This window comes from Sporothrix schenckii (assembly GCF_000961545.1).
Source record: "Sporothrix schenckii 1099-18 chromosome Unknown Cont47, whole genome shotgun sequence".
Taxonomy (NCBI): domain Eukaryota; kingdom Fungi; phylum Ascomycota; class Sordariomycetes; order Ophiostomatales; family Ophiostomataceae; genus Sporothrix; species Sporothrix schenckii.
In genome coordinates, this window is record NW_015971148.1 from 4,790,632 (window position 1) to 4,814,770 (window position 24,139).

Below are 24,139 nucleotides of genomic sequence, written 5' to 3' on the forward strand. Positions count from 1 at the left end.
GATTTGGACGGAGATAATCCTGATCCCTCAAAGGCGACGCTGTGTGTGCAATGACATGTACACCCAGCGACCAATTCTTTTTTGTTTCGTCTTTTGGGCATCCATTCAAGACGAATCAAAATGGTGTCCGGCACAACTTTGTCGCCCTTTGAGCGCCTCCCGCACGTGGTTCTCGACATCATCTGCGGCTACCTCGACGACGAGTCCGACCATCGACCCGACTTGTGCGCGTTTTCTCTCACCAGCCACCGCTGCTGTGCGGCGGCGAAAACTCGACGATTCAACCAACTTGTGCTCGTTGTGCCGAACCTCGACGACCTCGGCGCGATCTTGGCGGACCTCAGAGCTGTGCTGGGCCACGGCGAGCGCTATGCCCTGGTGCATCGATTGAAAGTAGGGGGCGTTCTGCTCGACGGCGACCAACGCGACCAAAGCGAGCAAAACCACGCCGAAGACGATGACAATTTGCAGCTCACCGAGCGCAACTTCGACAGCCCTCCTTTCTGTCACATTGCACAGCCGTGTCGCTGGATGCCGCTCTCGTCTCGTCGCGGCCCTGGCATCCACGACGACGACTGGCTGCCGTTGGCGGCGTTTCTCCGCGAGCTCCCAGCACTGAAGGATCTTGTCTGGAACGGTAGAGTGCCGCGGAGCGTCCTGGACGCACTGCATGACGCGAAACGGCCCTGCCGGCTGCACGTGCTGGGATTTCGTCTCCCGAGCCTTGTGTACGACAGGGAGACTCCTCGCGCCATCAGCCCGGACGATTTCGCCCTCGTGACGTCGCCCGCACTCTACAGCATCCGAGCGCCTCTCTGCCGATACGATGTACACGGCGCCTTGGACTACTCGCCCGAGGTCGTGTTCCTGATGATGCAGGGGCTGGCTCCGAACCTGGCCAATGTCTGGCTCGAAACGGAGGTCCTCGGTGCTGGGCTTTCTCTCAACCAATCCGTTGCACTCGGCCGGCCCGCGTGGCGGGGGTTTTTCTTGGACGGCCCAACAGACGAGGAGACGAAGCTCACAGGCGGCACGGGTTCTCTCCGAAACGTCCTTTGTCAGTACAATGCCGAGCCCAGCATCTTCAACGCGCAGAGCATGGCCAACCTGCGGCGTCTGCAGCTCGACTGGAGCGAGGAGAGGATCCTGGCCCTCGCCAATCTTGTCACGGCCGGAAGCCTCCCACGCCTCGACATGTTGTCGCTCATGTGTATTCACTCGTCGACAGGGCCCCACCAAGCAGCCATCAACCAGATTTTACGCTACACGAAGCCGCTGCGCTACCTGTGTCTGACGGGCCACGTCACCAGAGAGACGATGGAGATTGTGACGCGGCACCACGGCGCCTCGCTGCGCACCCTCTCTCTGCTTCCATATGCCGCTGGGTATTATGTGACACCACCTGGGGCATACGACGTGCGCGACCTGTTTGCCTTTTCACGAGACGCTGTCGAGTTGATGGCGGACCGCTGCCCGCACCTGGAGGAGGTCTACGTCGAGATACAGCGCACGCGTGGTGACCCCCGTGAGGTGGCCATCTACCGCGCCCTCGGAAAGTTGACCCGGCTGGAGCGCGTGTTCCTGCGCCTCCGGTGCTCCCTGCCGACCAACGACGACATGCAGTCGCCCCGGGAACTGGTAACCTACGAGTCGCTCAAGGAGATATTCAGCAACCACGCCATGGACGCGGCGCTCGCGCGGGCCATTTATGACGTCGTTTCGCCGCCTGCGGGCCACGGCCCAGGCCGACGCCGGTTGAACTACCTCCGCATTGAACCGGAGTTTGTGACGGAGGTGCACATTTTCGACACCCTCTTTTACGACGCCATGCATTGTCTCGGGCGGCAGTGGGTGTGCCAGCCAACAAAGGACCAAAACGATCAAAGTAGCAATAACATTGTTGTGCGGGAATTACAAGCGTGGGAGACGCGAGTCGCACGCGAGGAGTGTTTAGAGGCGGACTGGCCCTTCCCGAGGCAGCACATTAACAATTACGAAGCCATGTTCCAGGACCTCTGGCCTGGCGATGGACCGCCGTGGGATTGCTGGACCAGTCTTCCATTGCAGACGGGCGACGAGGTGTCCGAATGACTGACGATGTGGAGTGGGATTTATGTCACCACCGCCGGTCCGAGCTTCAAGGAACGTGTCATTCACTTCACCGGTACACAAGCCATCGAGTCTTAGACAGCATACATGTTAGATATTTATATAATTAATTATCAAAAATCAACTTTCAACTATTTCTGATTTATTTTTTTCAATCTGGGTTGGGCTGATTGGAGCCCATACGTCATGACAAGAATTTGAATCATGTAAACACACGCTACTATTGTCTTTGTACCACTTTGGACTTTGCTCCTTAAAATAGAAAAATAGTTACCATGTATGAGACTGACTTGTTAGTTTAGTGTTATCCGTGTTTATTGTAAAATTATTCATTCACTCAACTCACACAATCTGGTGGCACAATTGATGATTCACTCACGGTGATGGATCAAAATCATAGCGAGAACCCAGGACTCTCCATAATTCGATACAGGCGTGAAAATATATAAATACATTTGTTTTCTTGACTCTTTGTATTACATTACTTTCGCATTTGGTGTGTTCAACGCCGCATAAATTGCATAGCCTACCTCACCGAAAACGACCAATCTGTCAACCGATCCGAAACAGACAAAATGACCGCTCCGTCCAAGCCGCCGCCGCCACCACCGAAGCCCATTGTGCCACTGCCCAACCCAGGCTTAATAGGCAATAATGGGAAGCCAAGGTGCCATTGATTTGTGACGGACGGGGCTGCTCCGGGTGCCGACGATGAAATACCGTGAGCTCTGTACGTGAAATGGCTACTCGTTCTGTATGAACCTGCAAATGGATCGTTTGGTCTGCGAATCGCCGATCTAATGCTCAACGTGGTGTATGAAGATCGCAAGAATAAAAATAATAATAAAAAATAAAGAGCATAAGTTAAAATGGGGAAGCAATTCAAACCGTGTTGTTTTCGCTCCAGGTCAGTGTCCTAATAAAGGAGGGCAGTTAAAGCCCTCGGCGAACCTCCACATTCAATTTTCCACTGCACACAAGTCATGGCTCACACATACAACTTACAGGGGAATGCCCTGCCTAGGCCTGGCCTAGCTACAGTTTCCCCCACTACAGTCATTGAATACCCCCCCCCCCCCCCGCGGCCTTATTTGGTTTGTTTACTGAATGCCTTCTTGAGTCAACGCAGTCAATGTTCGACAACTTGACTTTCAGCAGCATACGAAGACGCAAAGAGCATAGCTGTCCCGATGCCGATGAATGAATGCAGCAACAGGCAAAAAAGGACTGCTGCTGTAAATGCAGTGTGCAACCGAAACCAAGGCGCGGTACATGTCGACAGAAACGCTGACCAGATCAAGGCCTTGGTCGCGGCATGAGGTACGGAGCATTATGGGTCGTAACCTCGGCTGCTGGGCACGCCGAACATACGGCCGTGTTTGGCACTGGCTTCAACGCCCACATACAGCTGGGCCCCGGCGCCGACGCTGACCAGGAAGTGGCCCTCTTTGCATATCTCAAGGCCAAGGCCCGAGGGACCGGATCTAGATCTGAGCCAGCGCTGGTAGGCAGTTGTCTACGGTGGCTGGGCCCAGACGCCGCCGTTGGTCCGCGGCGTCAAGTGAAGATATGTAGATGGATTTATCGGCTGCTTTACGACGGTATGTGAAGATGTACGAGAACTAAGACGCACATTAATGCAAGTGGGTACTGGGCATGTCTGGCTTGGGCATAGTTGCCTGTCAACAATAAATTATGACGCAATGGGGTACTCAAAGAGACGTCTTTCTTTGTGGTGAAGACCCCCTTGCCTTGATTGTTGTGACATAGGTTTTGTATATATTTTTGGAAGATCTTTGATGGCCGTTTTTCATAGTTCACCTTGCTGTCGTGTCAGGGAGATGAGCAACGCTTTCACCCGACTTATGAATAGTCACAACAACGCGCGGCTCGGTACGGTTTTAGGGCCCGACCCTTGGGGGCTGACGGAATTGGTTACATGTAGAAGCGCACTGCGTGCTACTCTTTTGACAGAGGTCTAAAATGGGAACGGGATATCAAGAAACGACGACACTGTGGCCACATGTCCATGGCATTTGAGATGTAAATATGAGCTGATTGTCCACGTCCATATTCGGAAATAGACATCAAACCTGTGCCTGTTATGATCAATGAATTCTATTTCGAGGCGTATTTGCTATGTAAAGCTCCGACTGACTGTAAAACAAGAATGAAATCAGTGACCGTAGATTCCGTGTATAAGATACTGTATCATTCCATCGTCGATGATGTGTTTTGGTCCTATCCACACACATCAACTTCTCCCACCACATCTCAAAACCGATCCAGCAGTACGACATCTGATAGTGAAACGCCTTCTGATAAATACCTTTATCAACCACCCACCAAACAATGGCCGGCGTTGTGAGCTATGTAGCTCTGTACGGCAGTTGCGTCATGAACGAGGGCGACGATGAGGGCGGTGAATGCCGCCTCTGTAATGGAGAAAAAATAATAGAGTGTTCTCGTTGTGATGGATCAGGGGAAGATCGTGAAGACCCCAACCGCCGTTGTGATGCCTGTGATGGCAAAACGACCGTTCAATGTCACGCATGCGCGGCAGCGGAAAAACCAAATGATGGATGACGCATCTTGCCATTGTCTAGTCAACATTACCACGGTCTCGCAATGGTGGCAGGACTCCAACCCACCCACCAAACACAGTCGACATAAAAAACGGCATCAAAATTTTGTAAGTGAAGTCTATGAGTTGTTTTTGTCTATTATTGACCCCAGGGACCTAATTAATTTTTCAGAGATAGAACTATACCAGCAAGGATGAACCGACTCTTGGCAGTGGAAGGAAATTAGGGCATATTTTATTCTTCACTCGTTCTTTTTGGTTTCGATTTAAATATTTACAAAATACATAAAAAATACAGAGTCATCATCCTCATATATTGTTCATTGTAAAACGGAAAGTTGAAATAGATGCATCAAAGGAGTCTTTCATGGAAAATGCTATGGAAGTGCTTCTTGCAAAGTCTCCTACTCTCCACAAGCTGAATGAGCTCCCATTTGCTGGGCACAGCCGCAACGGAACGGTCCCTAACAATGCACCACCACTCGTAGCCACAAACTTCCCCTCGTCAAGGGTAGCCGCCCGAGATCTCATCTTGCGCGCATTTTTTTCTCTCGGCAGGTCACAACATTAATCGCCAGCGGAATTAGGCATACGGTGCATTGTCGCACTTGCATCCAAAGGCGGGATTTGCCTTCTCTCTCCCAGGGCGGCGAAGCGGCGATTGTGAAATGTTCCACAAGAAGTGGAGGTCTCAAACCAACAAAACACACTTGACATGCCATCTTCCAAAAACGACGACCGCCACGAGCCAGGTCCCGCGCATCAGTTCAAGCCTGCGGACGCAAATGCAAACTCGGACGATAAGACCGTGGAACCTTTAGGATTTCGCAGGAAGGTTCAAGGTTGGTGGCGGGACCGTAAGGGCGGCGAGCGGGGACAGCGGGACCGGCCCGAACACCACGGTTGGTTAGCTCGGCCGGAAGCCGATGCCGCACCCGCTGTCTCCACTTTACCCGTCAACGGCAACAAAGACAAGTTGACCTTAGCTGTTCATCACGAGGAACTGCTCGCTACACCCGCGACCCAAGTCGCCGAAACGAACTGCCGATCAGATTCGCTTTGGGATCGCGCATACGAAGCCCTCAAAAAAGACAAGCAACAACTGGTCAGGGAGTATGAGAAGCTTCTCGCAAAGGAGGTACAGACAGCGAGTACGTTTCACCACATACGTTGGGAGTCTCCGTGTGTCGTAAAAAATTGACTTATCGATGTGTACAGATCTTGCGTCGGAAGCTGCCCTACAAGACAGTTCGCGTTCTCTGCGACAAGCCCAACTGACCACCGTTATTGATGGAGGCCTAAAGCGCATGGACGAGAAGACTACGAAATACACGATTGCCGGTCATGACTTTGTCCTCAAAGAGCAGATTGCCCAGGCCTCCAAGTTCTTGCTGTGGGCCAAAGACTGGGTGGGCGAGGCCGTCCAGGCATCACCGCAGGCATCTATTGCGTGGGCGGCCGTCTGCCTCGTTCTCCCGCTCCTCACAAACCCCACAACAGCTGCAGAGGCCAACCAGCACGGACTCAAGACAGTCACCGCCCGTATGCGGTACTATGTGGAGTTGGAGCCTGTGGTACACCGTCTGGCTGCCAACGGACGGGGCGATGTTGATATGCGTGGGTTAATGGAGCAGGTGGACAGCAACATCGTCGATCTGTACCGGCAGATTCTCGAGTTCCAAATCAGCAGCGTGCTGCGGTTCTACGCCAACCACCTCAAGACCTACGCCAAAGACATGGTTCTGCCCGAAGACTGGACGCAGATGACGCTTGACATCGAGGCGCGCGGCGAGACGATCCGCAAAGACGTGAGCCAGATCGCGGAATTGGTGGGACACCAGGACGCAGAAGCGACACAAAGCGTGCTTGCCGCACTCAGCGAGACAAGTCGACAGGCCCTCGACGTGATGGGCTCGCTTCTGTCGGAGCAACTCTCTGTCTTGCAGCAGCAGCTGCAGCTCGAGAAGGACATCCGGGAGGATGCCGTGCGCCAACGGCTGTCGGACGAGCAGATCGCGTGCCGTGAGCTGTTTTGCCTCACCAACGCCGACGATGCGACGTACGAGTGGTACAAGGACCGCGTGGAGGACCTGGTCGAGGGCACGTGTCAGTGGGTCCTCCAGCACGAGCACTTCCAACAGTGGCTGGCGCAAGACTCCGGCCCGCTGCTCGTCTCGGCCGATCCCGGGTGCGGCAAGTCGGTGCTGGCCAAGTATTTGATTGACCAGGGGCTGGCAGAGCAATTGCAGAAGGTGCAGTCCCCGAACGCCACGAACAGCACAATCTGCTACTACTTCTTCAAAGACCAAGACCAGAACACGTCCCGCCAGGCCCTCTGTGCTCTGCTGTACCAGCTCTTCTCCCGGAAGCCACATCTTCTGCAGCATGCTATACCGTTGTACAGAGAGCACGGCCATCATTTGAACAAGTTTGAGAACGATCTCTGGGCGATCCTGGGACACGCGGTGCGCGACCCAGACGCCGGGCCGGTCATTGTCGTTCTCGATGCGTTGGATGAATGTGCCGCGTCCCAGTTCAACGGCTTGATGCGGAATTTGGAGACTCTGCTACGCGATGCCCAGTCGTCCCATGCCTAGTTCAAGATGCTTTTGACCAGCCGCCCCTACGACCAGATTGTCGACGAATTTTGGAGCCTGTCGGACGCGTTCCCGCACATTCGCATCCCGGGCGAGGAGGCGTCGGAAACCATCAGCCACGAGGTCAACCGCGTCATCCACTACCGTGTCGAGCAGCTGGCTAAAAAGAAGCAGCTGTCCCACGATGTCAAGTCGGCGCTGGAGACGAGGTTGCTCAGCGTCGAGCACCGCACCTATCTTTGGGTGTATCTTGCCTTTGACAGCCTCGAGGTCGGGTTCAAGAGGACGTCGCGCGGCGTCGTCGCTGCGCTGCAGGAGCTGCCCGAGAGCGTCAACCAGGCCTACGAACAGATTCTCAACAAATCCAAGGACGGCCCAATGGTGAGAAAGGCCTTGAGCGTCATCCTGGCCGCGGTCCGACCCTTGACGCTCGCCGAAATGAACGTTGCCATGAACACCACCGGCCAGGAGACGGCGCTCGCCGACTTGGAGCTGGAGACCGAAGCGGACTTTCAATCACGTCTCCGCGATTGGTGTGGCCTGTTTGTCTCCATTCACCATGACCGCGTGTATTTCCTCCACCAAACCGCCCGGGAGTTTCTCCTGTCCGTATCGTCGTCTGTACCTGCACCGACCGTGCCGGGGCTACAATGGCAGCATTCAATCACCACGAGCCAGGCACACATGGTACTTGCCAAGATTTGCCTGCAGTTTATAAACATTTTCAACTTTGTAGAGCACCAAACGTCAGAATTTATTCCGGCCCGCATCACTTTCTTTTCTTACGCGGCGGAGAACTGGCCGGGCCACTTCCGCAATGCCGATGCCGCCGACGATGCGGCCATAGTGCTGCTCGCTGCGGCTGTTTGTGGTGAAAAATCAAGGAGCCGTACGATCTGGACCGAAATCTTTGATCCGTTCGCGGACAGGTTTGGCCTTGGTTTGGCGACTGATACGGTCAGTGGCATTCTATTAGCATCGCAGTTGGGGCATCCTTCGGTTGTACAGCTGTTTATCGAGCAGGGAGGCGACGTGAACGCCTGGGACCAATATGGGCGAACGCCGCTATTGTTGGCGGCCAGGTCTGGGCACGTGGACATGATCCGTTTCCTACTTGAGAAGGGCGCCGACATCGATGAGCAAGACACAACCACAACGTTTACGCCATTAATGGGAGCGATTTTGTGTGGGTTCGAGGAGGCGGTGCGGCTGTTGCTCCAGAGAGAGGGGCCGACACCTACGTGGAAGACGAGGACGGCCACACGGCGCTGTTTTGGGCCACAATGGCGGAGCTTGATGATATCGCGCAGCAATTACTGGAGAAAGGTGCCACCATCAGCGAGAAAGATAAGGAAAACCACCCGTGGATCGCTGTCGTCGAAAAGTGACTCGAGGACATGGTTCATAATCGAGATGATGGTGGTTAGAGTCCATCATCCGCCGTTACGGCAATGAAGTCCATTGCCTGGTGATGTAGTATATGGAAATGTTATGTTTATCTTCAGACGATATGCGTTTATGTGTAAAATCAAATTACAAACGACACACGCCTGAGAGACAACAACGTACGCCAAGTAGGAATAGTCTTACCGGTGAATCGCACCCTCGTCATGTTCATTACCGAGAACCGGGTCACAGGAAGACGGCTGCCGAGCTGACGCACAGTTTTGTACAGTCTTTACCGACTGCATCAACAATGCCAGCCGCATCGTGGCCTCGTGGCCTCGTGGTCCCCTCGTTGTTTTGTCTCGTACAACACATTATAAAAGCACGCTAACATCGATGGTCGGCATACATACGCTGCCTATGTCAACTTTGTCGATGTCGTTTTGGGCCCGCAAAAGCTTGCGCAGAGTCAAGCAATGCCATCCAGCACCATCGGGAGTCAATAGCCACGCCGCAGGCTTGTTTTCTCACTTGCTGTGGTGTGGGCAATTTGGACAATTCTGGGCACGTCTTGGAAGGTCTCGGCATGTCTGGGCAAGGCTGGGCAAGACTGGGCATCGACTGGGGTAAGTCAACTCCGCCCGTCCACTTCCATTCTTCTTTCCTCCATGTTGGGTAGGTGTTGCGTCGGAGCGTTCAGGAGGTACATTGACGGCCAAATTGGTTCTGGAGTTGAGGAATTTGTGGTTCATGTGTGTAGTTGAGCAACACTCCCGAGTACTCCGTACGCCGTACACATCCACTGCGTCGGTGCCCTTTACCCGATTCTTTGCAGGTATATATGAGATTGGCATTCTTTCGTTGACCATTTTCTCCTTTTGCACGTCCAGTGCCCCGAACTCCAGGGACTGCGCAAGAGACGAGCCGCACAATCATGACGACGGATCCTGCGCAGGTCGAAACGGGTGAAATGGGCGAGAAGGCCGCGGGCCACGACATCAACATCGACATGGACAAGAGCAAGATTGCATTGCCCGACGGCGACCACGAGGCACCGGCCGCTCGCGGTGTCCAGTTCGACGACATCCCGGCCAAGTACTGGCTGTCCTACCGCTTCCTGGGCTCTGCCTTTAGTGTCGTCCTTCTCGCGTCGTCGCTCTTTACAAACTTTAACTTGCCGGTACGTTGTCGACGCTCCTTTTTCCTTCGTTTTCGTGTTCGCTATCTAAGTCGCACTCCCTCTAGGCCAGCGCGCTTACCGTCATCAACGAGGACCTCGGCCACTCGCCGGCCTACATTTGGATCAGCCATGCCAGCACGGTCGTGAGCTGCGTCGGCGTGCTCGTCATGGGCCGCCTCAGCGACATCCTGGGCCGCCGCCACTTCTTGCTCGGCGGCCAGGTGTTTGGCGTCGTGGGGTCGGCCGTGTGCGCCACTGCCTCGTCCATCCACGTGCTCGTGGCCGGCGCCACCCTCTACGGCGTCGCCACGACGACGCAGCTGTCGTTCCCCTTTCTCATCCACGAGCTGGTGCCGAACAAGCACCGTGGCGTCGCGCAGGCGTGCATTACCGTCTTGACACTGCCGTTTGCCGGCTTTGGGTCGGTCATTGCCCGCCACTTGATCCAGCACAGCGCCTGGGGCTGGCGCTGGGTGTACATGATCAACGTCGTCTTCAACGCGACCACGCTCCTCCTCCTGGCCGTCTGCTACTTCCCGCCGGCCTTGACGCATCTGCACACAAACTGGACCTGGAAGACGGAGCTCCGCAAGCTCGACTACGGTGGCATCTTCATCTTCACCGGCCTGTGCGTCCTCATCCTGCTGGGTCTGAACTGGGGCGGCAGCACGTACCCGTGGTCCGACGCCCATGTTTTGGGGCCTCTGGTCGTTGGCTGCGTGTTGATTATTGTCTTTGCCCTCTATGGTAGGTTGCGTATAAAACAAACGGTACGAACATATCAAAGATGGTGGGCATTTGGAACTAACACCCCCGTATAAGAAACGTATATGCCCCTGGAACAGCCAATCCTGCCCATCAAGCTCTTGAAGAACCGCAACTACCTCGCCATGGTGGGTGTCGCTTGTGTCGGGCAGATGGCCTACTTTGCTCTGGCGATCCTCTGGCCTCAGCAAATCCAATACACGTTTACGACGGACAATATCAAAATCGGTTGGATGTCGGTACGTAGCCGTCCATTCCATGATCTACTTTACACCGACTCTTTGCTTCTCACTGACCATTGCAGCTCACATCTGGCTTGGGCTTGATTGTCGGCATGGCCTTCTTTGGTATCCTGTTGAGATTCTTTGGAAACACGAGGCTGCAGCTCCTCATCTCGACGTCGGTGTTGTTCGCGTTTCTTGCTGCCCTTGGTGGCACCACCCACAAAGGCGAAAACTACGCCCTTGCGGTACGGAGAAGGTTGTCCTGTAATGTTTTGTTCCGACCTCTGGTGACATTCTAACATCTACCTCCTTTGCCAGTTTACAACCATGGCCGCATTTTTCGCCGGTTGGATGGACATCATCGCCGCCGTCGCCAACGGCCTTGTTACAGAGCCTGGCGACCTCGGCTTGGCCAACGGCTTTCTCGGGTCCATGAAGCAGCTGATTGGCACCGTCGCGAGTAGGTCGCTCTTGGCCCCCATTTTCTTGACCTCTCTTTTTGCTTCCTGCTAACGGTCTCTCCCCACAGCGAGCGTTTACGTGGCCATATTGTCCAACCGCCAGGCCGCCAACTTGCCCAGGGCCGTGACGGAAGCAGCTCTCGGCGCCGGTCTGCCCGCGAGCTCCCTGGAGGCCACCTTGGCCGCCGTCGCCAACGGCACCATCCCTGCATTGGAAGCCGTGCCCGGCATGAACGCTGCCATTGAGGACGCGGTTGCCGGCGGCATCAGGACTGCCTGGGCCGACACCTTTTCCACCGTGTACTATGCCTCGCTGGCGTTTTCCGGGCTCGGCATCATCGCGGCCTACTTCAGCACCGACATTGACGCCCTGCTGAACAATTATGTCAACCGCCGCATCACGGGCACAGAAGGCATGAACGTGCCGGAGGAGCGTACCATTAAGAATACCCATGTGCTGGAGGACGAGTGATTGATTAATGGGAGGTGTGCTCTATCAAAATTGGAACAAAATACACTGCAATGCAACAATACAATAATTCAGAGGGCGATGAGTTCAACAACTGACAGAATGGCAGATCGATGGGAACTGGCCCTTGTACAATATGTAGAGTTTGCGTTTTGAGGTAACCAACGACATTTGAAACATAATACAAGCCGTTGGGACTCGTGGCGAATTTACGAATGTTGTCCTTGGACGTTGTCCATGTTATGTCGTGGGCGACAGGAAAAGTCATTTGATATATCACGTGAAGTATATTTTGACTCGTAAGGCGTTGACAGGATTTTCTGTGCAATGGACGTCTTGCAAACACACCGAATCCGCCCTCACTTTGGCCGACTGCCGGCCACACGCGGCCCTGTTGTGCATCCGGCGGTCTGCTTGGCGGCTCTTGCCTCAAGAATGCTAGCAGCGACAAGGCGCCCGTCTAAAGATCGTTCGTATCGATATAGCGATATAGCGATACGCGATACAGCGAAAGGAACTCCACGGAATGGGCGGCTGCCAGGTTGAGCACTGGGCACGCACCGGTGCGTTTCTGCCCAAGGTCGACGGCGACGCGTCCAATGAGGCGCCGCCCAAGACGACGGAAGACAAGTTTGACTTTGCCTACCACCATGGCGTGGAAGAGGTCGGTTCGGACTTGTCCTCTCTGCCGACCGAGCTGATAGGCGCCGAAGGCGATCCATTGATCCCCACGCTGGCCGCCATCGACCGCGTGTTTCACGAGGCCCGTGCAACGTGGCAGCATTTTGTCTGCGAAGCCGACGCGTTGCCACCGGGCACGGTCCCGCGCCATCTCAACGACCCGTACATCTTGCTACAAGACGTGCCGCCTTTGCCCAGGCAGATGCCGTCTGCATTGCTCTTGGCCGGCCAGCCGATGTGGTACATGTCGGATCCCTTACACGACCGGGGCGCAGCAAAAGACGCAAAAGACGCAAAAGACGCAGAAGACGCAAAAGGCATACACGGCACGAACGACCGGGGCCATGCTTTGGACCTGCAAACTGTGGCAGGCCGGCGCGAAGAAGTTATCCTGTGGTACAAAAGGACCATTGCAATCGGTACGTTGCCTACACCGGCCCGCCCGTCGGATATCGATGCAGACGCACATGCACATACACCGGCTACACCGTCACGCGGCCATCTGATCCTTACACTCGGCTGGGCGTACATCTTGTCGGTGCGTCTCCTTGAAATCCAGCGCCGGACGGTCGTGTATACGCCTGAGGCGCTGCAGCCACAGAGTGCGAACAACGCGGCGCGCTTGCGACAGCAGGGCCGGCTGGTCCTCAACCTCACGGGCGACGGCGTCTCGTCACAGCTGGTTCGATGGTTGTGTGCACTTTTGTCGCCACAGCCTGGTTGGCGCGCCAGAGGCGCTCGTATGGTGCCGCCGTGGGCGTCGTTGTGGGCGGGGGATGCCGTCTTCGCCGTGGTCGCCAGCGACGGCATCCAAGAGACCGCGCCACCGTCGTCGGCCGGTGCTTCGATCCTCCTTGCTGAGTTTTGTGCTCTCTATGGGCTGGACGCTGTGGATGAGGCCAACGATACGGTGACAGTTTCGCCCATGACCGCGTCATTCATGGCTGCACTCACACTGCCTTTGTATCGACTCTACGGCTTGCAGCCACAGTTTCCATTGCCACATCTGCGGAGGCGTAAGAACTACCGATACAACCGAGACGAGGGGTCGGTGCCGTGCTTGCCAAGCATCCAACGGTACGTCGCCGACTTGAACTATTTCATGACGCTCAGTACCAGCCCGCGGTCGGTCGCCTCCATCGTCTGGAGCGTCTTTTGGCAGCCCGACGTCGATGCCCACCTGGTTAGTCCCTGGCTGGCCGGCACGCTGGATGCCCTGCGCCCCGTTCTGGCATCACGCAGCGCCTTGAAGCTCGTGCAGGTCTTTGCTCTGCGTAGGCCGCGCGTGGCTCTTTGGTGGTTCGGCATGAGCATGCTGGGCAACTCGCACATGCTCGACTGGGTAGAGCGGTACCTGGAGAGGCTGGAGGAGCAGGAAGGATGTGGTTCGCTGGCCACGCCCGATCTCACTGGGTTCGCCTGGTCCGGCGTCCCGCACGCCTTTTCCCACGCTCCGCCACCGGACCCCTACGAAGACACAGACACGGCTAAAGGCGATGGGGCGTCGTCGCAGCTGATTGCGCGAAGTGACCTTTTGTGGCACCGGATGAATTTCAACCTCCAAGATAGAGCCTCGATCCCACTCGCGTGGCGTCCCTTTGGACACGTTCGTAAAGCATGCATCGAACCGGACATTTGGCCTTGGATCGAACACGGCTGCCAACGCCAGTACGTCGCATGGGTATGGTGGATCAAGGAAAATAATAGCGTCACGCGCAGCGAGCAGCGCGGCTTCCAGGCCAACACAGGCCGCACCGTCAAGGACGTGCCGGATCACCTTGACATGTGTATACAGGAGAGCCGTACCATAACAACACGGTCAATAAAAGCAGTCGTTACGCTTGAGCCGTCCTTGGAAGCAACGCGGCGCATGGTCAGCTTTTGCATGGTCGACATGCGCGGCGAGCAAGACTTGAGCTTGGCGCTTTTCAATGGAATTCAGTCACATACGTGGATACGCGGATGGGGAGGCTTTGACTAAAGTATGTAAATTGCAAGAACTGATATGCTGACAAAAGATGACTCGTTCTCAGGCGGCCGATACCCTGGATGATCCACTTCGCTCGTGTGGTTGCAGCAGGGTAGCGGCCCGAGCCTTGGCCGGATAAAAGTCGGCGCAATGGCATGGCAAAAAGCAGATGCGGTAGCCAAGTGTATCGCTACCGGTGCCGTGGGAGTTGGTCTAACAGATGATGATTCGTTTCTTGCACTTCTTACACTTCGAGTCCCGCGCACTGGTGTGACTGTTCATAAAATGGCCACAGTGCATGTAAAATCCCTTTTCCCCAGACGAGGTTGTCATCTTAAACGATTGTAAGTCAAAAGTATAGAAAAAAAGTACAATGTTATGTGTTGTGTGTTAACAGGCAGAAGAAAAGAATAGATCCACGAGGCCATGCTGAAAAGCCACGGAAAGATAGCAACCTTTATACAGTGCCTTTCGACGTTGTTTCCAGCTTACTCGGAAAACAAATTAAAGAGCCTCACGCAACAGAACCGGAAGATGCAAACAGTAGCCAGCAGTGCCCGAAAGTACAAGATTGGGAGAAGAGCATGCGACGATGTATTGGCTGATATTGCTCAAATGTGCCTGAGGAAATCGGCACAATGTTACTGTGATAGGCAGCCAGACCCTAAGAAAGCTTCTGATGAGTGACAACAGACTTCTGTACATCCTCAAATGTTGCATGCAGTTAAAGTTGTCCCGCGCGTGAATTTGAAAATGACAATCCTGTCCATAGCCGCACGCCTTGGACTCCCATCCAAGTCATTTAAATATGCACTTTTTGCGAATTTTGCGCATATTGTCTACATGCACATTGAGTGGCACAAAACCGGCCAACCAAACTGCAGTTATGCAATAAAAAATAAAATCCCGTAAACATGGGACTGAGGAAAAAATGAAAGACTACAAGTTGGCGGTGAGCCTTGCAAGGCAGACTCAGCTGAGGGAAAAGCACATTGGGGGCCAAAAGAAGCCCCGCCCGACCAAGGCGACTCACGTCCTTCGAGGACATCCTTTCTGTCGTCGTAATCAAATGTTTTCTTCTCCCCTGCTATCACTCGCATGTTGAAAGAGTTCTAACCAACCGTATCAGCAATTCATTTGGCCATGGATCCCTTCAGCACCGCGGCGGCCGTCCTTCCATTCGCTATTCTCTTTCTCCAGAGTATCAAACTCAGCTGTGGCGTCTTCTCGACGTACAAAGACGCAAAAGAACAGGTCAACCGCCTTCTCAAGCAAATCGAGAGCCTACTCTCTACGCTGGAGAGGCTTTTGAGGTCCCGCGCCATAAGTGATCAGAGAGATGGAGCTCTCGCAACGAAGATCATAGCATGCGCGGATGACATTGAAGCCTACGACAAAATGCTGAAGGCGATGGCAGTGGGCGGTGCGGAGAAACTGTTCGAGAGGCAAAAGAAGAAGCTCAAGGCTTCCTTCAAAGTCGAAGATTTGGAAAAAATGAGTGCCGTCATGGCTGAGCACACAGGAGCATTGAGCCTTCACCTGAACGCCATTGAAAGGTACGTCTTTTCTCAAACCGGGGCGATAAAATGGAGAGATCAACTCCGCTGATGCAGTCTATGTGCTACAGCGATATGCTGTTCGAGGTGCGGGATCAGCTTGCTATCGTGGAACGAGAAGGGCGCACAATACAGCAGGCCATCGCAGAAAGCCGAGCTGCCGTTATTGAGCACCACACGACCATGGCGGTAACGGTTCGTGACACAGTGACGACAACCCTTCACGATACAATGGCGCAAGTAACAGACGAGACGCGCAGTAATGGACAGGCAATTCGCGCTGCTTTGTTGGATTTGGGATCAAAAGCCCAAGGCGATCAGATGATTGGCATGCTCAACCAGATGCTGGAGCAACTCTCTCGTTTGTCTGTCGAGCGCGACAATGGTGCGCGTGTCGAGGAACTCCGAGACGAACAGGACAACCAGCAATCTGACGACGTCCAAGGAAATGACGAAGCCCAAAAGGACATGCAGTCAATTGACGATATGCCCGCCGAGGACGTCCTGCCGTGTGCCATGCTAAAGGATAGCATAAATTCAATCTTGACGGCTCTTCACAACAAGCAAGGCGTCTTTTCTCTCGACGAAGCCGCAGACATTGACGATGCCCTGCTTGCTCTTCTCCAAACCATGGCGTCTGACGCATTTCTCGCGTCGGCTGCGACGTCCGTGTCGACATATCAGCAGATGTGCGAGACATGCACCAAGCGTGACCTTGCCCGGTTGCGAGAGAACTTGAAAACAGTCCAGGGAATCACTCTCTCCTCACAGAAAATTTCCGTCAATGAAAAAGGTGAATGATTTTCTACCATCAATGATGTCAAAGTGTCTAATGTAAAAGTATGTTTGTTAACGAACGGTTAGGAAAATCAACACACAGGGCAGGAGCTGTCACCAGTGTTCATATGAGGATGCGAACATGCAATCTCTCCCTCGGCAGTGTATCGATCTTGTCGCTTGAGAGATCACGGCAAAAACAACAGAGACAACAAAGACAACGGAGACAGCGAAAGAAACAAAGACGGCGAACGTCTCTGCCGCCCAACGCCCCAACCCCATCTGAGCTCGTGGATGTCGCCGACAGGGACACCGAGACCCGAATCTGCTTCATTCCCCGATCCGAACTGCCTCGAACGGGGTTTCAAGTAATCATGCGACAGTACAGCGACGACCGAGGAAACTTCAGTACCATACCCAGGCTTTTCGTCAAAAATACTCTTCCTTGTAGCTCCCGTGTCTTTTCTCTTGTACAACAAGGCCGCATGGCAGAATTTCAAGAGATGTTGCGTCTGGGAACAGCCTCACTTAGGGACCAGGACGAATTTGGCGCTTCTCTTTTATTTGTGAGTGATTGAAAACGATACCAACGTATGTCATTCGTACTGACTAGATCAAGTATGCAAACCGCCAGCCAGAAATGTGTCGCTTTTTACTCCAACATGGAGCAGACATAGATCATGTTGCCAGCAGAATGGGGCCGTCAGGTTTTCAATGGGACTATTCAGGAACAGCACTACTGACAGACTACAATGAGGATGAATTGGGAGATGACATGTTAGGACCGATTCTAGCATGTCGAAAATTGCTTCTACAGGCTGGTTGTGATCCCACGATTCCAGTGGTCGACGAGGAAGGACAACCCGAGCAAAATATCGTCGCTGAAGTATTGGAACTAGGCGATCCGGTAAATCAATCCTATACATTCAGCCAGACTGCATCGTAACCAGCGCTAACAGCACGATTTAGGAATCGATGAAGATTCTCTTGGACAATTCTGATGGCTTCTTCACAATAGAGAGCGATGTTGGCACGCGAGACTGCCATTTCACACCCTTACTCGCGCACTGTTATTCCGGGCATTTCAGCTTTGAAGGCCTGTCGCTCCTTGTAGACAGAGGTGCTAAAATTTCCGCTCGCGATTCGTTGGGTAGAACATGTCTACATATATGCTTTGGAAGGCCCTGGTATCGCAATAGACGATATATGCAGCGAGCGCAGTCTGGCCTGGCGTATCTTCTTGACCTCGGTGCGAATCCCTTCGCCAATGATGACATGGGCGTGTCCGTTTCCGAAGCGGCCTATTTGGACACGGATTATGGAACCAGTCGTATGGGAGACGTGTGGGATGCTGTACTGGCGGATTTTGGGTTCGGCGTTGCCGATTTTCGCCGGGAACACCCCCGTGTGGCTCGCTACTGCTGGTTTTATACCAGGCGCGACTTTGAAAAACTTTGGGTTGGGCAAGAACATCTCTGCCCGTATTATAACGACGACGAGGAGATTTGGATCACCCTGAAAGGATCTGGGCACGATACAGAAAGTGCATCCGATGAATCGTCGGATTCAGACGACGGTGGAGCAAGCATGCTATAACGCCTTTCGGATTTGGGGTATTTCTGATGTTTGGGGTCATTGTACGCTCTACATTTCCATGCTCTTCATGTGAGCATCAGCCTTCTTTTTCAACGTTCACTCCGCCTGGATAAGTCTGGAGTTGCTTTTGGTTCTCACGTATGGAATTGGTTGTTGGGTCTATAATTTTATACTTCCTGTAGCACATAGACAACAATAAGAATAACAGTCCAACGCTTAATTACGTGGGTACTACAGTTCAACAGCTATTCGACATTATGGATCTCCAATTCTCTTTTCCACCAAAACAACGACACCAGAGACAAAAACAGGCCGGGCAGAGAGGACCCTCGGCCTTTACATAATCTGGTAATTGACACTGTCACGTGAAAGCAGACAAATTTTGAACCATAATCAATTTGGAATCAGGCTGGTTGTTCATCCAAGGGTATGCCACTCTCGCATATGGAGCTACCCATAATTGAGATATTGAAATGAGTTTGGAATCATTCCTCAATATCCCCAACCCAAATACGCCTCTCAACCCTATTCTCTTTAGAGGTTGACCAGCTAATATAAAAGCCCTGTACAATCCATGACATTTAATTTTTCATAAGTAGTCATGCAGCAACAAAAGTCAGTATTGACTATTCAGCTTTAGTTATACATTTTACCTACATCCTAAACTTGCTTCACGTCCGCCCCTTTCTTGCGAGACCCAACGCATCCAACATCCAACATGGGAGTTTTCAAAGCAACAGGATTTGAAAAGGAGTGTGACAAGGCAGCCCGGATACTGCATGATTTTCTTGGTAGGTACTCTTCTGCTTTCAAGCGACTTCTTCCTCATCCTGTAACTAACCCATGCGGACGGTAGACAAAGGCAAGATACCCGCAGACGTTATCGCAAATGCAAAGGGCCTAGCTATTTTCACAGGCTTTCGGGCCGCCATGTACCTCGCCGGTTCCGGGGGCTCGGGTATCGTTCTTGCGCGTCTTTCAGACGGGACCTGGTCGCCTCCGTCTGCATTTTCGGTGCGGTCCGGCGGCGTCGGTCTCGCGTACGGCGTGGATGTATACGACTGCGTGTGTGTGCTAAACACACAAGCCGCCGTCGACGCGTACACAAAACCGGAAATGTCTTTTGGTGGCGTGGTCGCGCTCGCCGCTGGACCCATTGGTGGCACAGCAGACATGAAGGACATCAAGCCGGTCTGGACATACACGAAGTCACGGGGCCTCTACGGTGGCCTGACACTGGACGGCACTGTGATCAAGGAACGACCCGACGTCAATGCCGACTTCTACGGAGCCAAACTCACCAGCGCACAGATCTTGAATGGCGAAATTCCGACTCAGGATGGAGCGAGCAAGTGGCAAGCAGGTGCGACGAAACTTACCGAGGTCCTCGAAAAGACCGAACGTAAAGGCGCCGATGCAAAAGTTCCCCTAGAGAGTAGCACTGGTCCAACGCCTGTGATTTGAAGGACTCTGCGTGCCGGGGTAACCGGGATGCGGCAGGACAGGAATTGATGGCAGGGCGGACCTTTTATAATGGACAGAACATAATGATATGACATAGAACGCTGACGATCTCTTGCTTACCGGAGCGTATAGAGTAGCACTGTAATACATTGAAAATGTGTAAAAACATAGGAATTCCCATGAGACCGAAAACACAAACGAAAGAAAAAGAAAAAAAAACAAAGAGTAACCAGCAATTGAAGTCCAGTAAAGGCCCGTGTTCAAGCTGTTACATATGTTTTCTAGTAATAAGGCTTAAAATGCGGCTCATCACAAGGCTTGCTTAATAATATCTAAAAATCCACATCGACTTCCCATTTCCGATGAGTTGCAAAGATCAGCCAAAATCGGTTTGCTATTTTAAAGGCGTGTAAATTAAGCCACCGGGATCCTGATCTACGCGAGTCCCCAAAAAGAGATCTCAATTCCGCACGAGCATATCACAGAGCGTTATTCCCGGGTCGTGTCTCCATTCTGCAACCCTATGTTTGCGTGCCATGGCCGAGTCCAATTGCTTTGCAAGCCAACGACTGATTGAAATCAAGGCAATCCGCCATACGTACAACAGGTTGATAAGGCAGTTGGGTCGCCCAGCGGCATACGGTACAACGACTTGCCGACATAACGGCCTGACCAGACCAAGACCCATCCCGTATTCCGTATTATCGGTAGGATGCTCGGAGATAGCCCTCGAGCAGGGGTCCGTGGCTGTCACGGCATCGCGGGCGTGTCTCATTGGCGGATGCCCTGCACAATCGTCCAACTATCGCCATGGCATCATCACGGCATGCGATGTGCACGTTGCATTCCCAAGTAGTTTCGCAGCATGCGGGGAACTGTCGCGGGACATACAGACGCCACAAAGTTTATATTGTGTGTCCTCCCGGAGAGGACGATGAAAGAAAGGAATGAAGCACAAGGAGTAAAAAGCAAAAAAAAAAGTGCTGCATACTCCTTCACCCGACATCATGGCCGACGAGAAAAGGGAGACCGTCATCGACAGCCACGTCCCCGACGAGACGGTCAACCGCGGCAAGATCATCGGCGACACTGGCACTGCGTCGTCCAACGAATTCGACGAGACATACGATGTCTACGCACAGCAAAGCGCGGCGTCTGTCGATCCGGCCGAGGCGCGACGCGTGCTGCGGGCGATTGACTGGCACATTCTGCCGCTGCTCATGGGCTCGTACATGCTGCAGTACCTGGACAAGTCGAGCATCAACTTTGCCAGCGTCTACGGGCTGCAGGCCGGCACGCACCTGCACGGCCAGCAGTATTCGTGGCTGGCGTCCATTTTCTATTTTGGTCTGCTGCCCTTGATGGTCCCGTGTTTTCTTTTTTTCTTTTTTCCTTTTTTTTTCAACAGCGCTCGTCTAACGTTCCCAGGCTACTTGGTCGCGCAATATCCGGCCGGCTACCTTCTCCAGCGGTACCCGGCCGGCCGCTTCCTCGGCGCCAGCATGCTCGGCTGGAGCGTTCTGCTGCTCACGACGCCGGCGTGCCGCAACTTTGCGGGCATCGCGACCAACCGGTTTCTGCTGGGCGTCACCGAGGCCGTCGTCAACCCCGGGTTTGTGCTCATCCTGTCCATGTGGTACACGCGCGACGAGCAGCCGCTGCGGCTGGTGGCCTACTACTGCATGAACGGCGTCGCGGGCATCTTTGGCGGGCTGCTGGGCTACGCCATCGGCCACATCACGACGGGGCTGGCGCAGTGGCAGTACGTGTTTCTGATTTTCGGGGCCGTCTCGTTCGTCTGGGCCGTCGTGTTTCTGGCGGCCATGCCCGACCTGCCGACGACGGCGCGCTTCCTCGACCGCCGCGCCGCCGTCGTCGCCGTCGAGCGCGTCGCCGCCAACCACCAGGGCGTCAAGAACCACCACTTCAAGGCGTACCAGCTGTGGCAGACGCTGCGCGACCCCAAGACGTGGATCCTCTTCTTCATGTCCGTGGCCGCGCAGATCCCCAACGCGGCCCAGTCGTCCTTTACGTCCATCGTCCTCCAGACGTTTGGCTTCACCACGCTGCAGACGCAGTACATGCAGATCCCCGGCAACGTCATCCAGATTGCGTCGCTGCTGGCCTCGGGCTACGTCTGCAGCCGCTGGCCCAACATGCGCTGCCTCGCCATGCTGTCTGGCAATCTCGTGTGCGTTGTGGCCGCCGGCGTCTTGGTCGGGCTCGACCCCGGCCCGGACGGCACAGAGAACAAATGGGGCCGCCTCGTCGCCGTCTGGCTGCTGTCGTTCATCTCCGTCGGCTTCAGCCTCAGCCTCACCATGGTCAGCAGCAACGTCGCCGGCTACACCAAAAAGCAGCTGACGGGCGCCTTTGTCTTTGTCGGCTACTGCGTCGGCAACATCATCGGGCCCCAGACCTTTCGCGCCTCCGAGGCGCCGCTGTACCGCTCGGCCTATATTGCGTGCGTCCCCTCCCGTCACCCCTTTTGTCTTTTGCTCGTTGTTGTGTCAGACCGCATGCTCGTGCCGCCCAGCTAACCCCCCCAGGATCCTCATTGGCTTCTCGTTCAAGACCATCTTCGGCCTCGTCCTCTATGCCTACATGTGGGCCGCCAACCGGAAACGCGACCGCGCCGCCGCCGGCGACCCGCGCTCGCCCGAAGAACGCGCGCAGAGCGCCGTCGAAAAGGGCATGCGCGACATCACCGAGCTCGACAATGCAGACTTTCGATATGCTTTGTAGGGGCGATTGGCTGGTAGTGGTGTATGTAGTGGCGTTGCGCAAAGTACACGGTACCTGTCAGCACGATGAGTTGCTGCCGTGCTGTCGTGGAGTTATATACACTCTATAATGTAATCTATATTTATCTATATGGAGAGTGTACAGAGATGACAATTTACTGGGACCAAGAGTAAGGACGCTGTAATGAGTTGGCTCGGCGTGGGAATTCGCACAGGCAGTTCGATATGGATGTTAACGCGAGTTTTTTGTTGCCTACAAAATGAAGTAACTGTTCGCAGTAAGACCGTGTTTACATGAAATTCTTTTTTTATGGTTGACGTTTTCAATTTATGTTATTATTTTCCCATGTTAAAAACATCAAATTACGCCCAAATTCACTTTTGTTTTTACTCGTCAATTTCGAGGTCGCCCTCGTGTTTCGTCATCTTTATGGCTTCCAGCTAAAATCTATGTTTCCGCACAAACACCTCTTGAAGTACGAAAGTATACATAACTTGGTACCGGTTAGGTAACATTTTCACGCACTCAGGCAGTCAGGCAACAGCGCAATAGGAAGTTGAGCGAGAGCTTCCCCCTTCATTTCCGATCAAGGCCAGACCAATTGTCCCATGCCAGGGTTGCCATGTTGCGTGCAGCCACGACACGAACGCCGGGCACAACTTGGAACTTGACGTGTCATGCACGGCCACATCAGAGACGAGTCGGCAAGGAGAAAGTAGATGTAAAGGCGGCGCAATTGGGAGCGCGTCCGCTCCGAGTTTGCAAGACAAGGGAACTGGAGACATGGGCGACAGGCAGACAGGGACAACAGAGACAAGGCATTTCCAAAGGTTTGTCTGGTTTGTCGGCCGGCACGGCGAAGATACCACAATAGGCAACCAAGGCGAATGCACTGTGACCTTGTCTGTGGAAGCCACGCCAAGCCGAACAGGAGTCGAATAAGACGTCGAAGAAACAAAAACAAAAAGGACGACGACCTTTCGTTTGCCTACTTTTCGACGATCTGGCGCTGCAGGTTGTGCAGCCAAGACTCGACTCCTTTTTTTTAATATCATCTTTCGACAGTCTCTCTCCTCAGCTTGAGCCGCAAGCCTTCCTGAACCAAGGGTGGACGAACTGCGGGCATTTATGACTCGTCCCATGTTGGCCAATGGAAGGCGCATTTAAGGTTACAGGGGCATGCCGTCTGACCACCCACTAAAACAGAGCTCCTGGTGATTTGGTTGGTCCATGGTCCCAATGGCAGCCAGACGAAAGACGAAAAAGTCCAGAAAGCTTGGGTCCAAGGCCCAGGGCGTCCAGTTTAGACCAGTCGGCCATTTCCTGGACAGGCAAAGCCCAGCTGGGCACGCAAACGACTTTGTAGAGATCAGCATTGCCAAGCGAACGGACAACATTTGACGGTTACAGGACATGATGGTGTAGTGTGTATGGTGCATTCTGCATGGCGGGGAAGGACGAAAAGGAGGTGAAAAAGAGCGAGAGCTGCTGTTTTTGGCCTAACGCACGAGGAGAATTGGGCTTGCTGGCTCAACGTGATTTGACTGGGAGACTGGCTCGGCTGGCGCAATGTGGC

General features: G+C 53.8%; 8 protein-coding genes across 8 annotated transcripts; all 8 read left to right on the top strand.

Moving 5' to 3' along the window:
* Window positions 1–120: 120 nt before the first annotated feature.
* SPSK_04091 (uncharacterized protein) lies at window positions 121–2,091 on the top strand (the record flags this gene model as incomplete). The annotated part of the gene is made up of 1 exon (XM_016730902.1): window positions 121–2,091. The coding sequence occupies one exon, from the start codon at window positions 121–123 to the stop codon at window positions 2,089–2,091; it is 1,971 nt and encodes a 656-aa protein (XP_016586037.1).
* A 3,317-nt stretch (window positions 2,092–5,408) lies between these two features.
* Window positions 5,409–7,290, top strand: SPSK_04112 (ankyrin repeat protein; the record flags this gene model as incomplete). Its single annotated transcript, XM_016730923.1, has 2 exons — window positions 5,409–5,844; window positions 5,912–7,290. 2 exons carry the CDS (start codon window positions 5,409–5,411, stop codon window positions 7,288–7,290), a joined length of 1,815 nt encoding a protein of 604 aa, XP_016586038.1.
* Window positions 7,291–9,610: 2,320 nt separating this feature from the next.
* On the top strand, window positions 9,611–11,778 carry SPSK_04051 (siderophore iron transporter; the record flags this gene model as incomplete). Its single annotated transcript, XM_016730864.1, has 6 exons — window positions 9,611–9,856; window positions 9,922–10,603; window positions 10,679–10,860; window positions 10,926–11,090; window positions 11,164–11,305; window positions 11,375–11,778. The coding sequence occupies 6 exons, from the start codon at window positions 9,611–9,613 to the stop codon at window positions 11,776–11,778; spliced, it is 1,821 nt and encodes a 606-aa protein (XP_016586039.1).
* A 523-nt stretch (window positions 11,779–12,301) lies between these two features.
* SPSK_04057 (uncharacterized protein) lies at window positions 12,302–14,437 on the top strand (the record flags this gene model as incomplete). The annotated part of the gene is made up of 1 exon (XM_016730870.1): window positions 12,302–14,437. The coding sequence occupies one exon, from the start codon at window positions 12,302–12,304 to the stop codon at window positions 14,435–14,437; it is 2,136 nt and encodes a 711-aa protein (XP_016586040.1).
* Window positions 14,438–15,568: 1,131 nt separating this feature from the next.
* On the top strand, window positions 15,569–16,782 carry SPSK_04355 (uncharacterized protein; the record flags this gene model as incomplete). The annotated part of the gene is made up of 2 exons (XM_016731163.1): window positions 15,569–15,981; window positions 16,053–16,782. 2 exons carry the CDS (start codon window positions 15,569–15,571, stop codon window positions 16,780–16,782), a joined length of 1,143 nt encoding a protein of 380 aa, XP_016586041.1.
* Window positions 16,783–17,964: 1,182 nt separating this feature from the next.
* Window positions 17,965–18,354, top strand: SPSK_04661 (uncharacterized protein; the record flags this gene model as incomplete). Its single annotated transcript, XM_016731461.1, has 1 exon — window positions 17,965–18,354. One exon carries the CDS (start codon window positions 17,965–17,967, stop codon window positions 18,352–18,354), a length of 390 nt encoding a protein of 129 aa, XP_016586042.1.
* Window positions 18,355–19,197: 843 nt separating this feature from the next.
* On the top strand, window positions 19,198–19,818 carry SPSK_04569 (uncharacterized protein; the record flags this gene model as incomplete). The annotated part of the gene is made up of 1 exon (XM_016731372.1): window positions 19,198–19,818. The coding sequence occupies one exon, from the start codon at window positions 19,198–19,200 to the stop codon at window positions 19,816–19,818; it is 621 nt and encodes a 206-aa protein (XP_016586043.1).
* A 1,007-nt stretch (window positions 19,819–20,825) lies between these two features.
* SPSK_04167 (MFS transporter) lies at window positions 20,826–22,563 on the top strand (the record flags this gene model as incomplete). Its single annotated transcript, XM_016730978.1, has 3 exons — window positions 20,826–21,165; window positions 21,247–22,282; window positions 22,368–22,563. The coding sequence occupies 3 exons, from the start codon at window positions 20,826–20,828 to the stop codon at window positions 22,561–22,563; spliced, it is 1,572 nt and encodes a 523-aa protein (XP_016586044.1).
* Window positions 22,564–24,139: the final 1,576 nt, after the last annotated feature.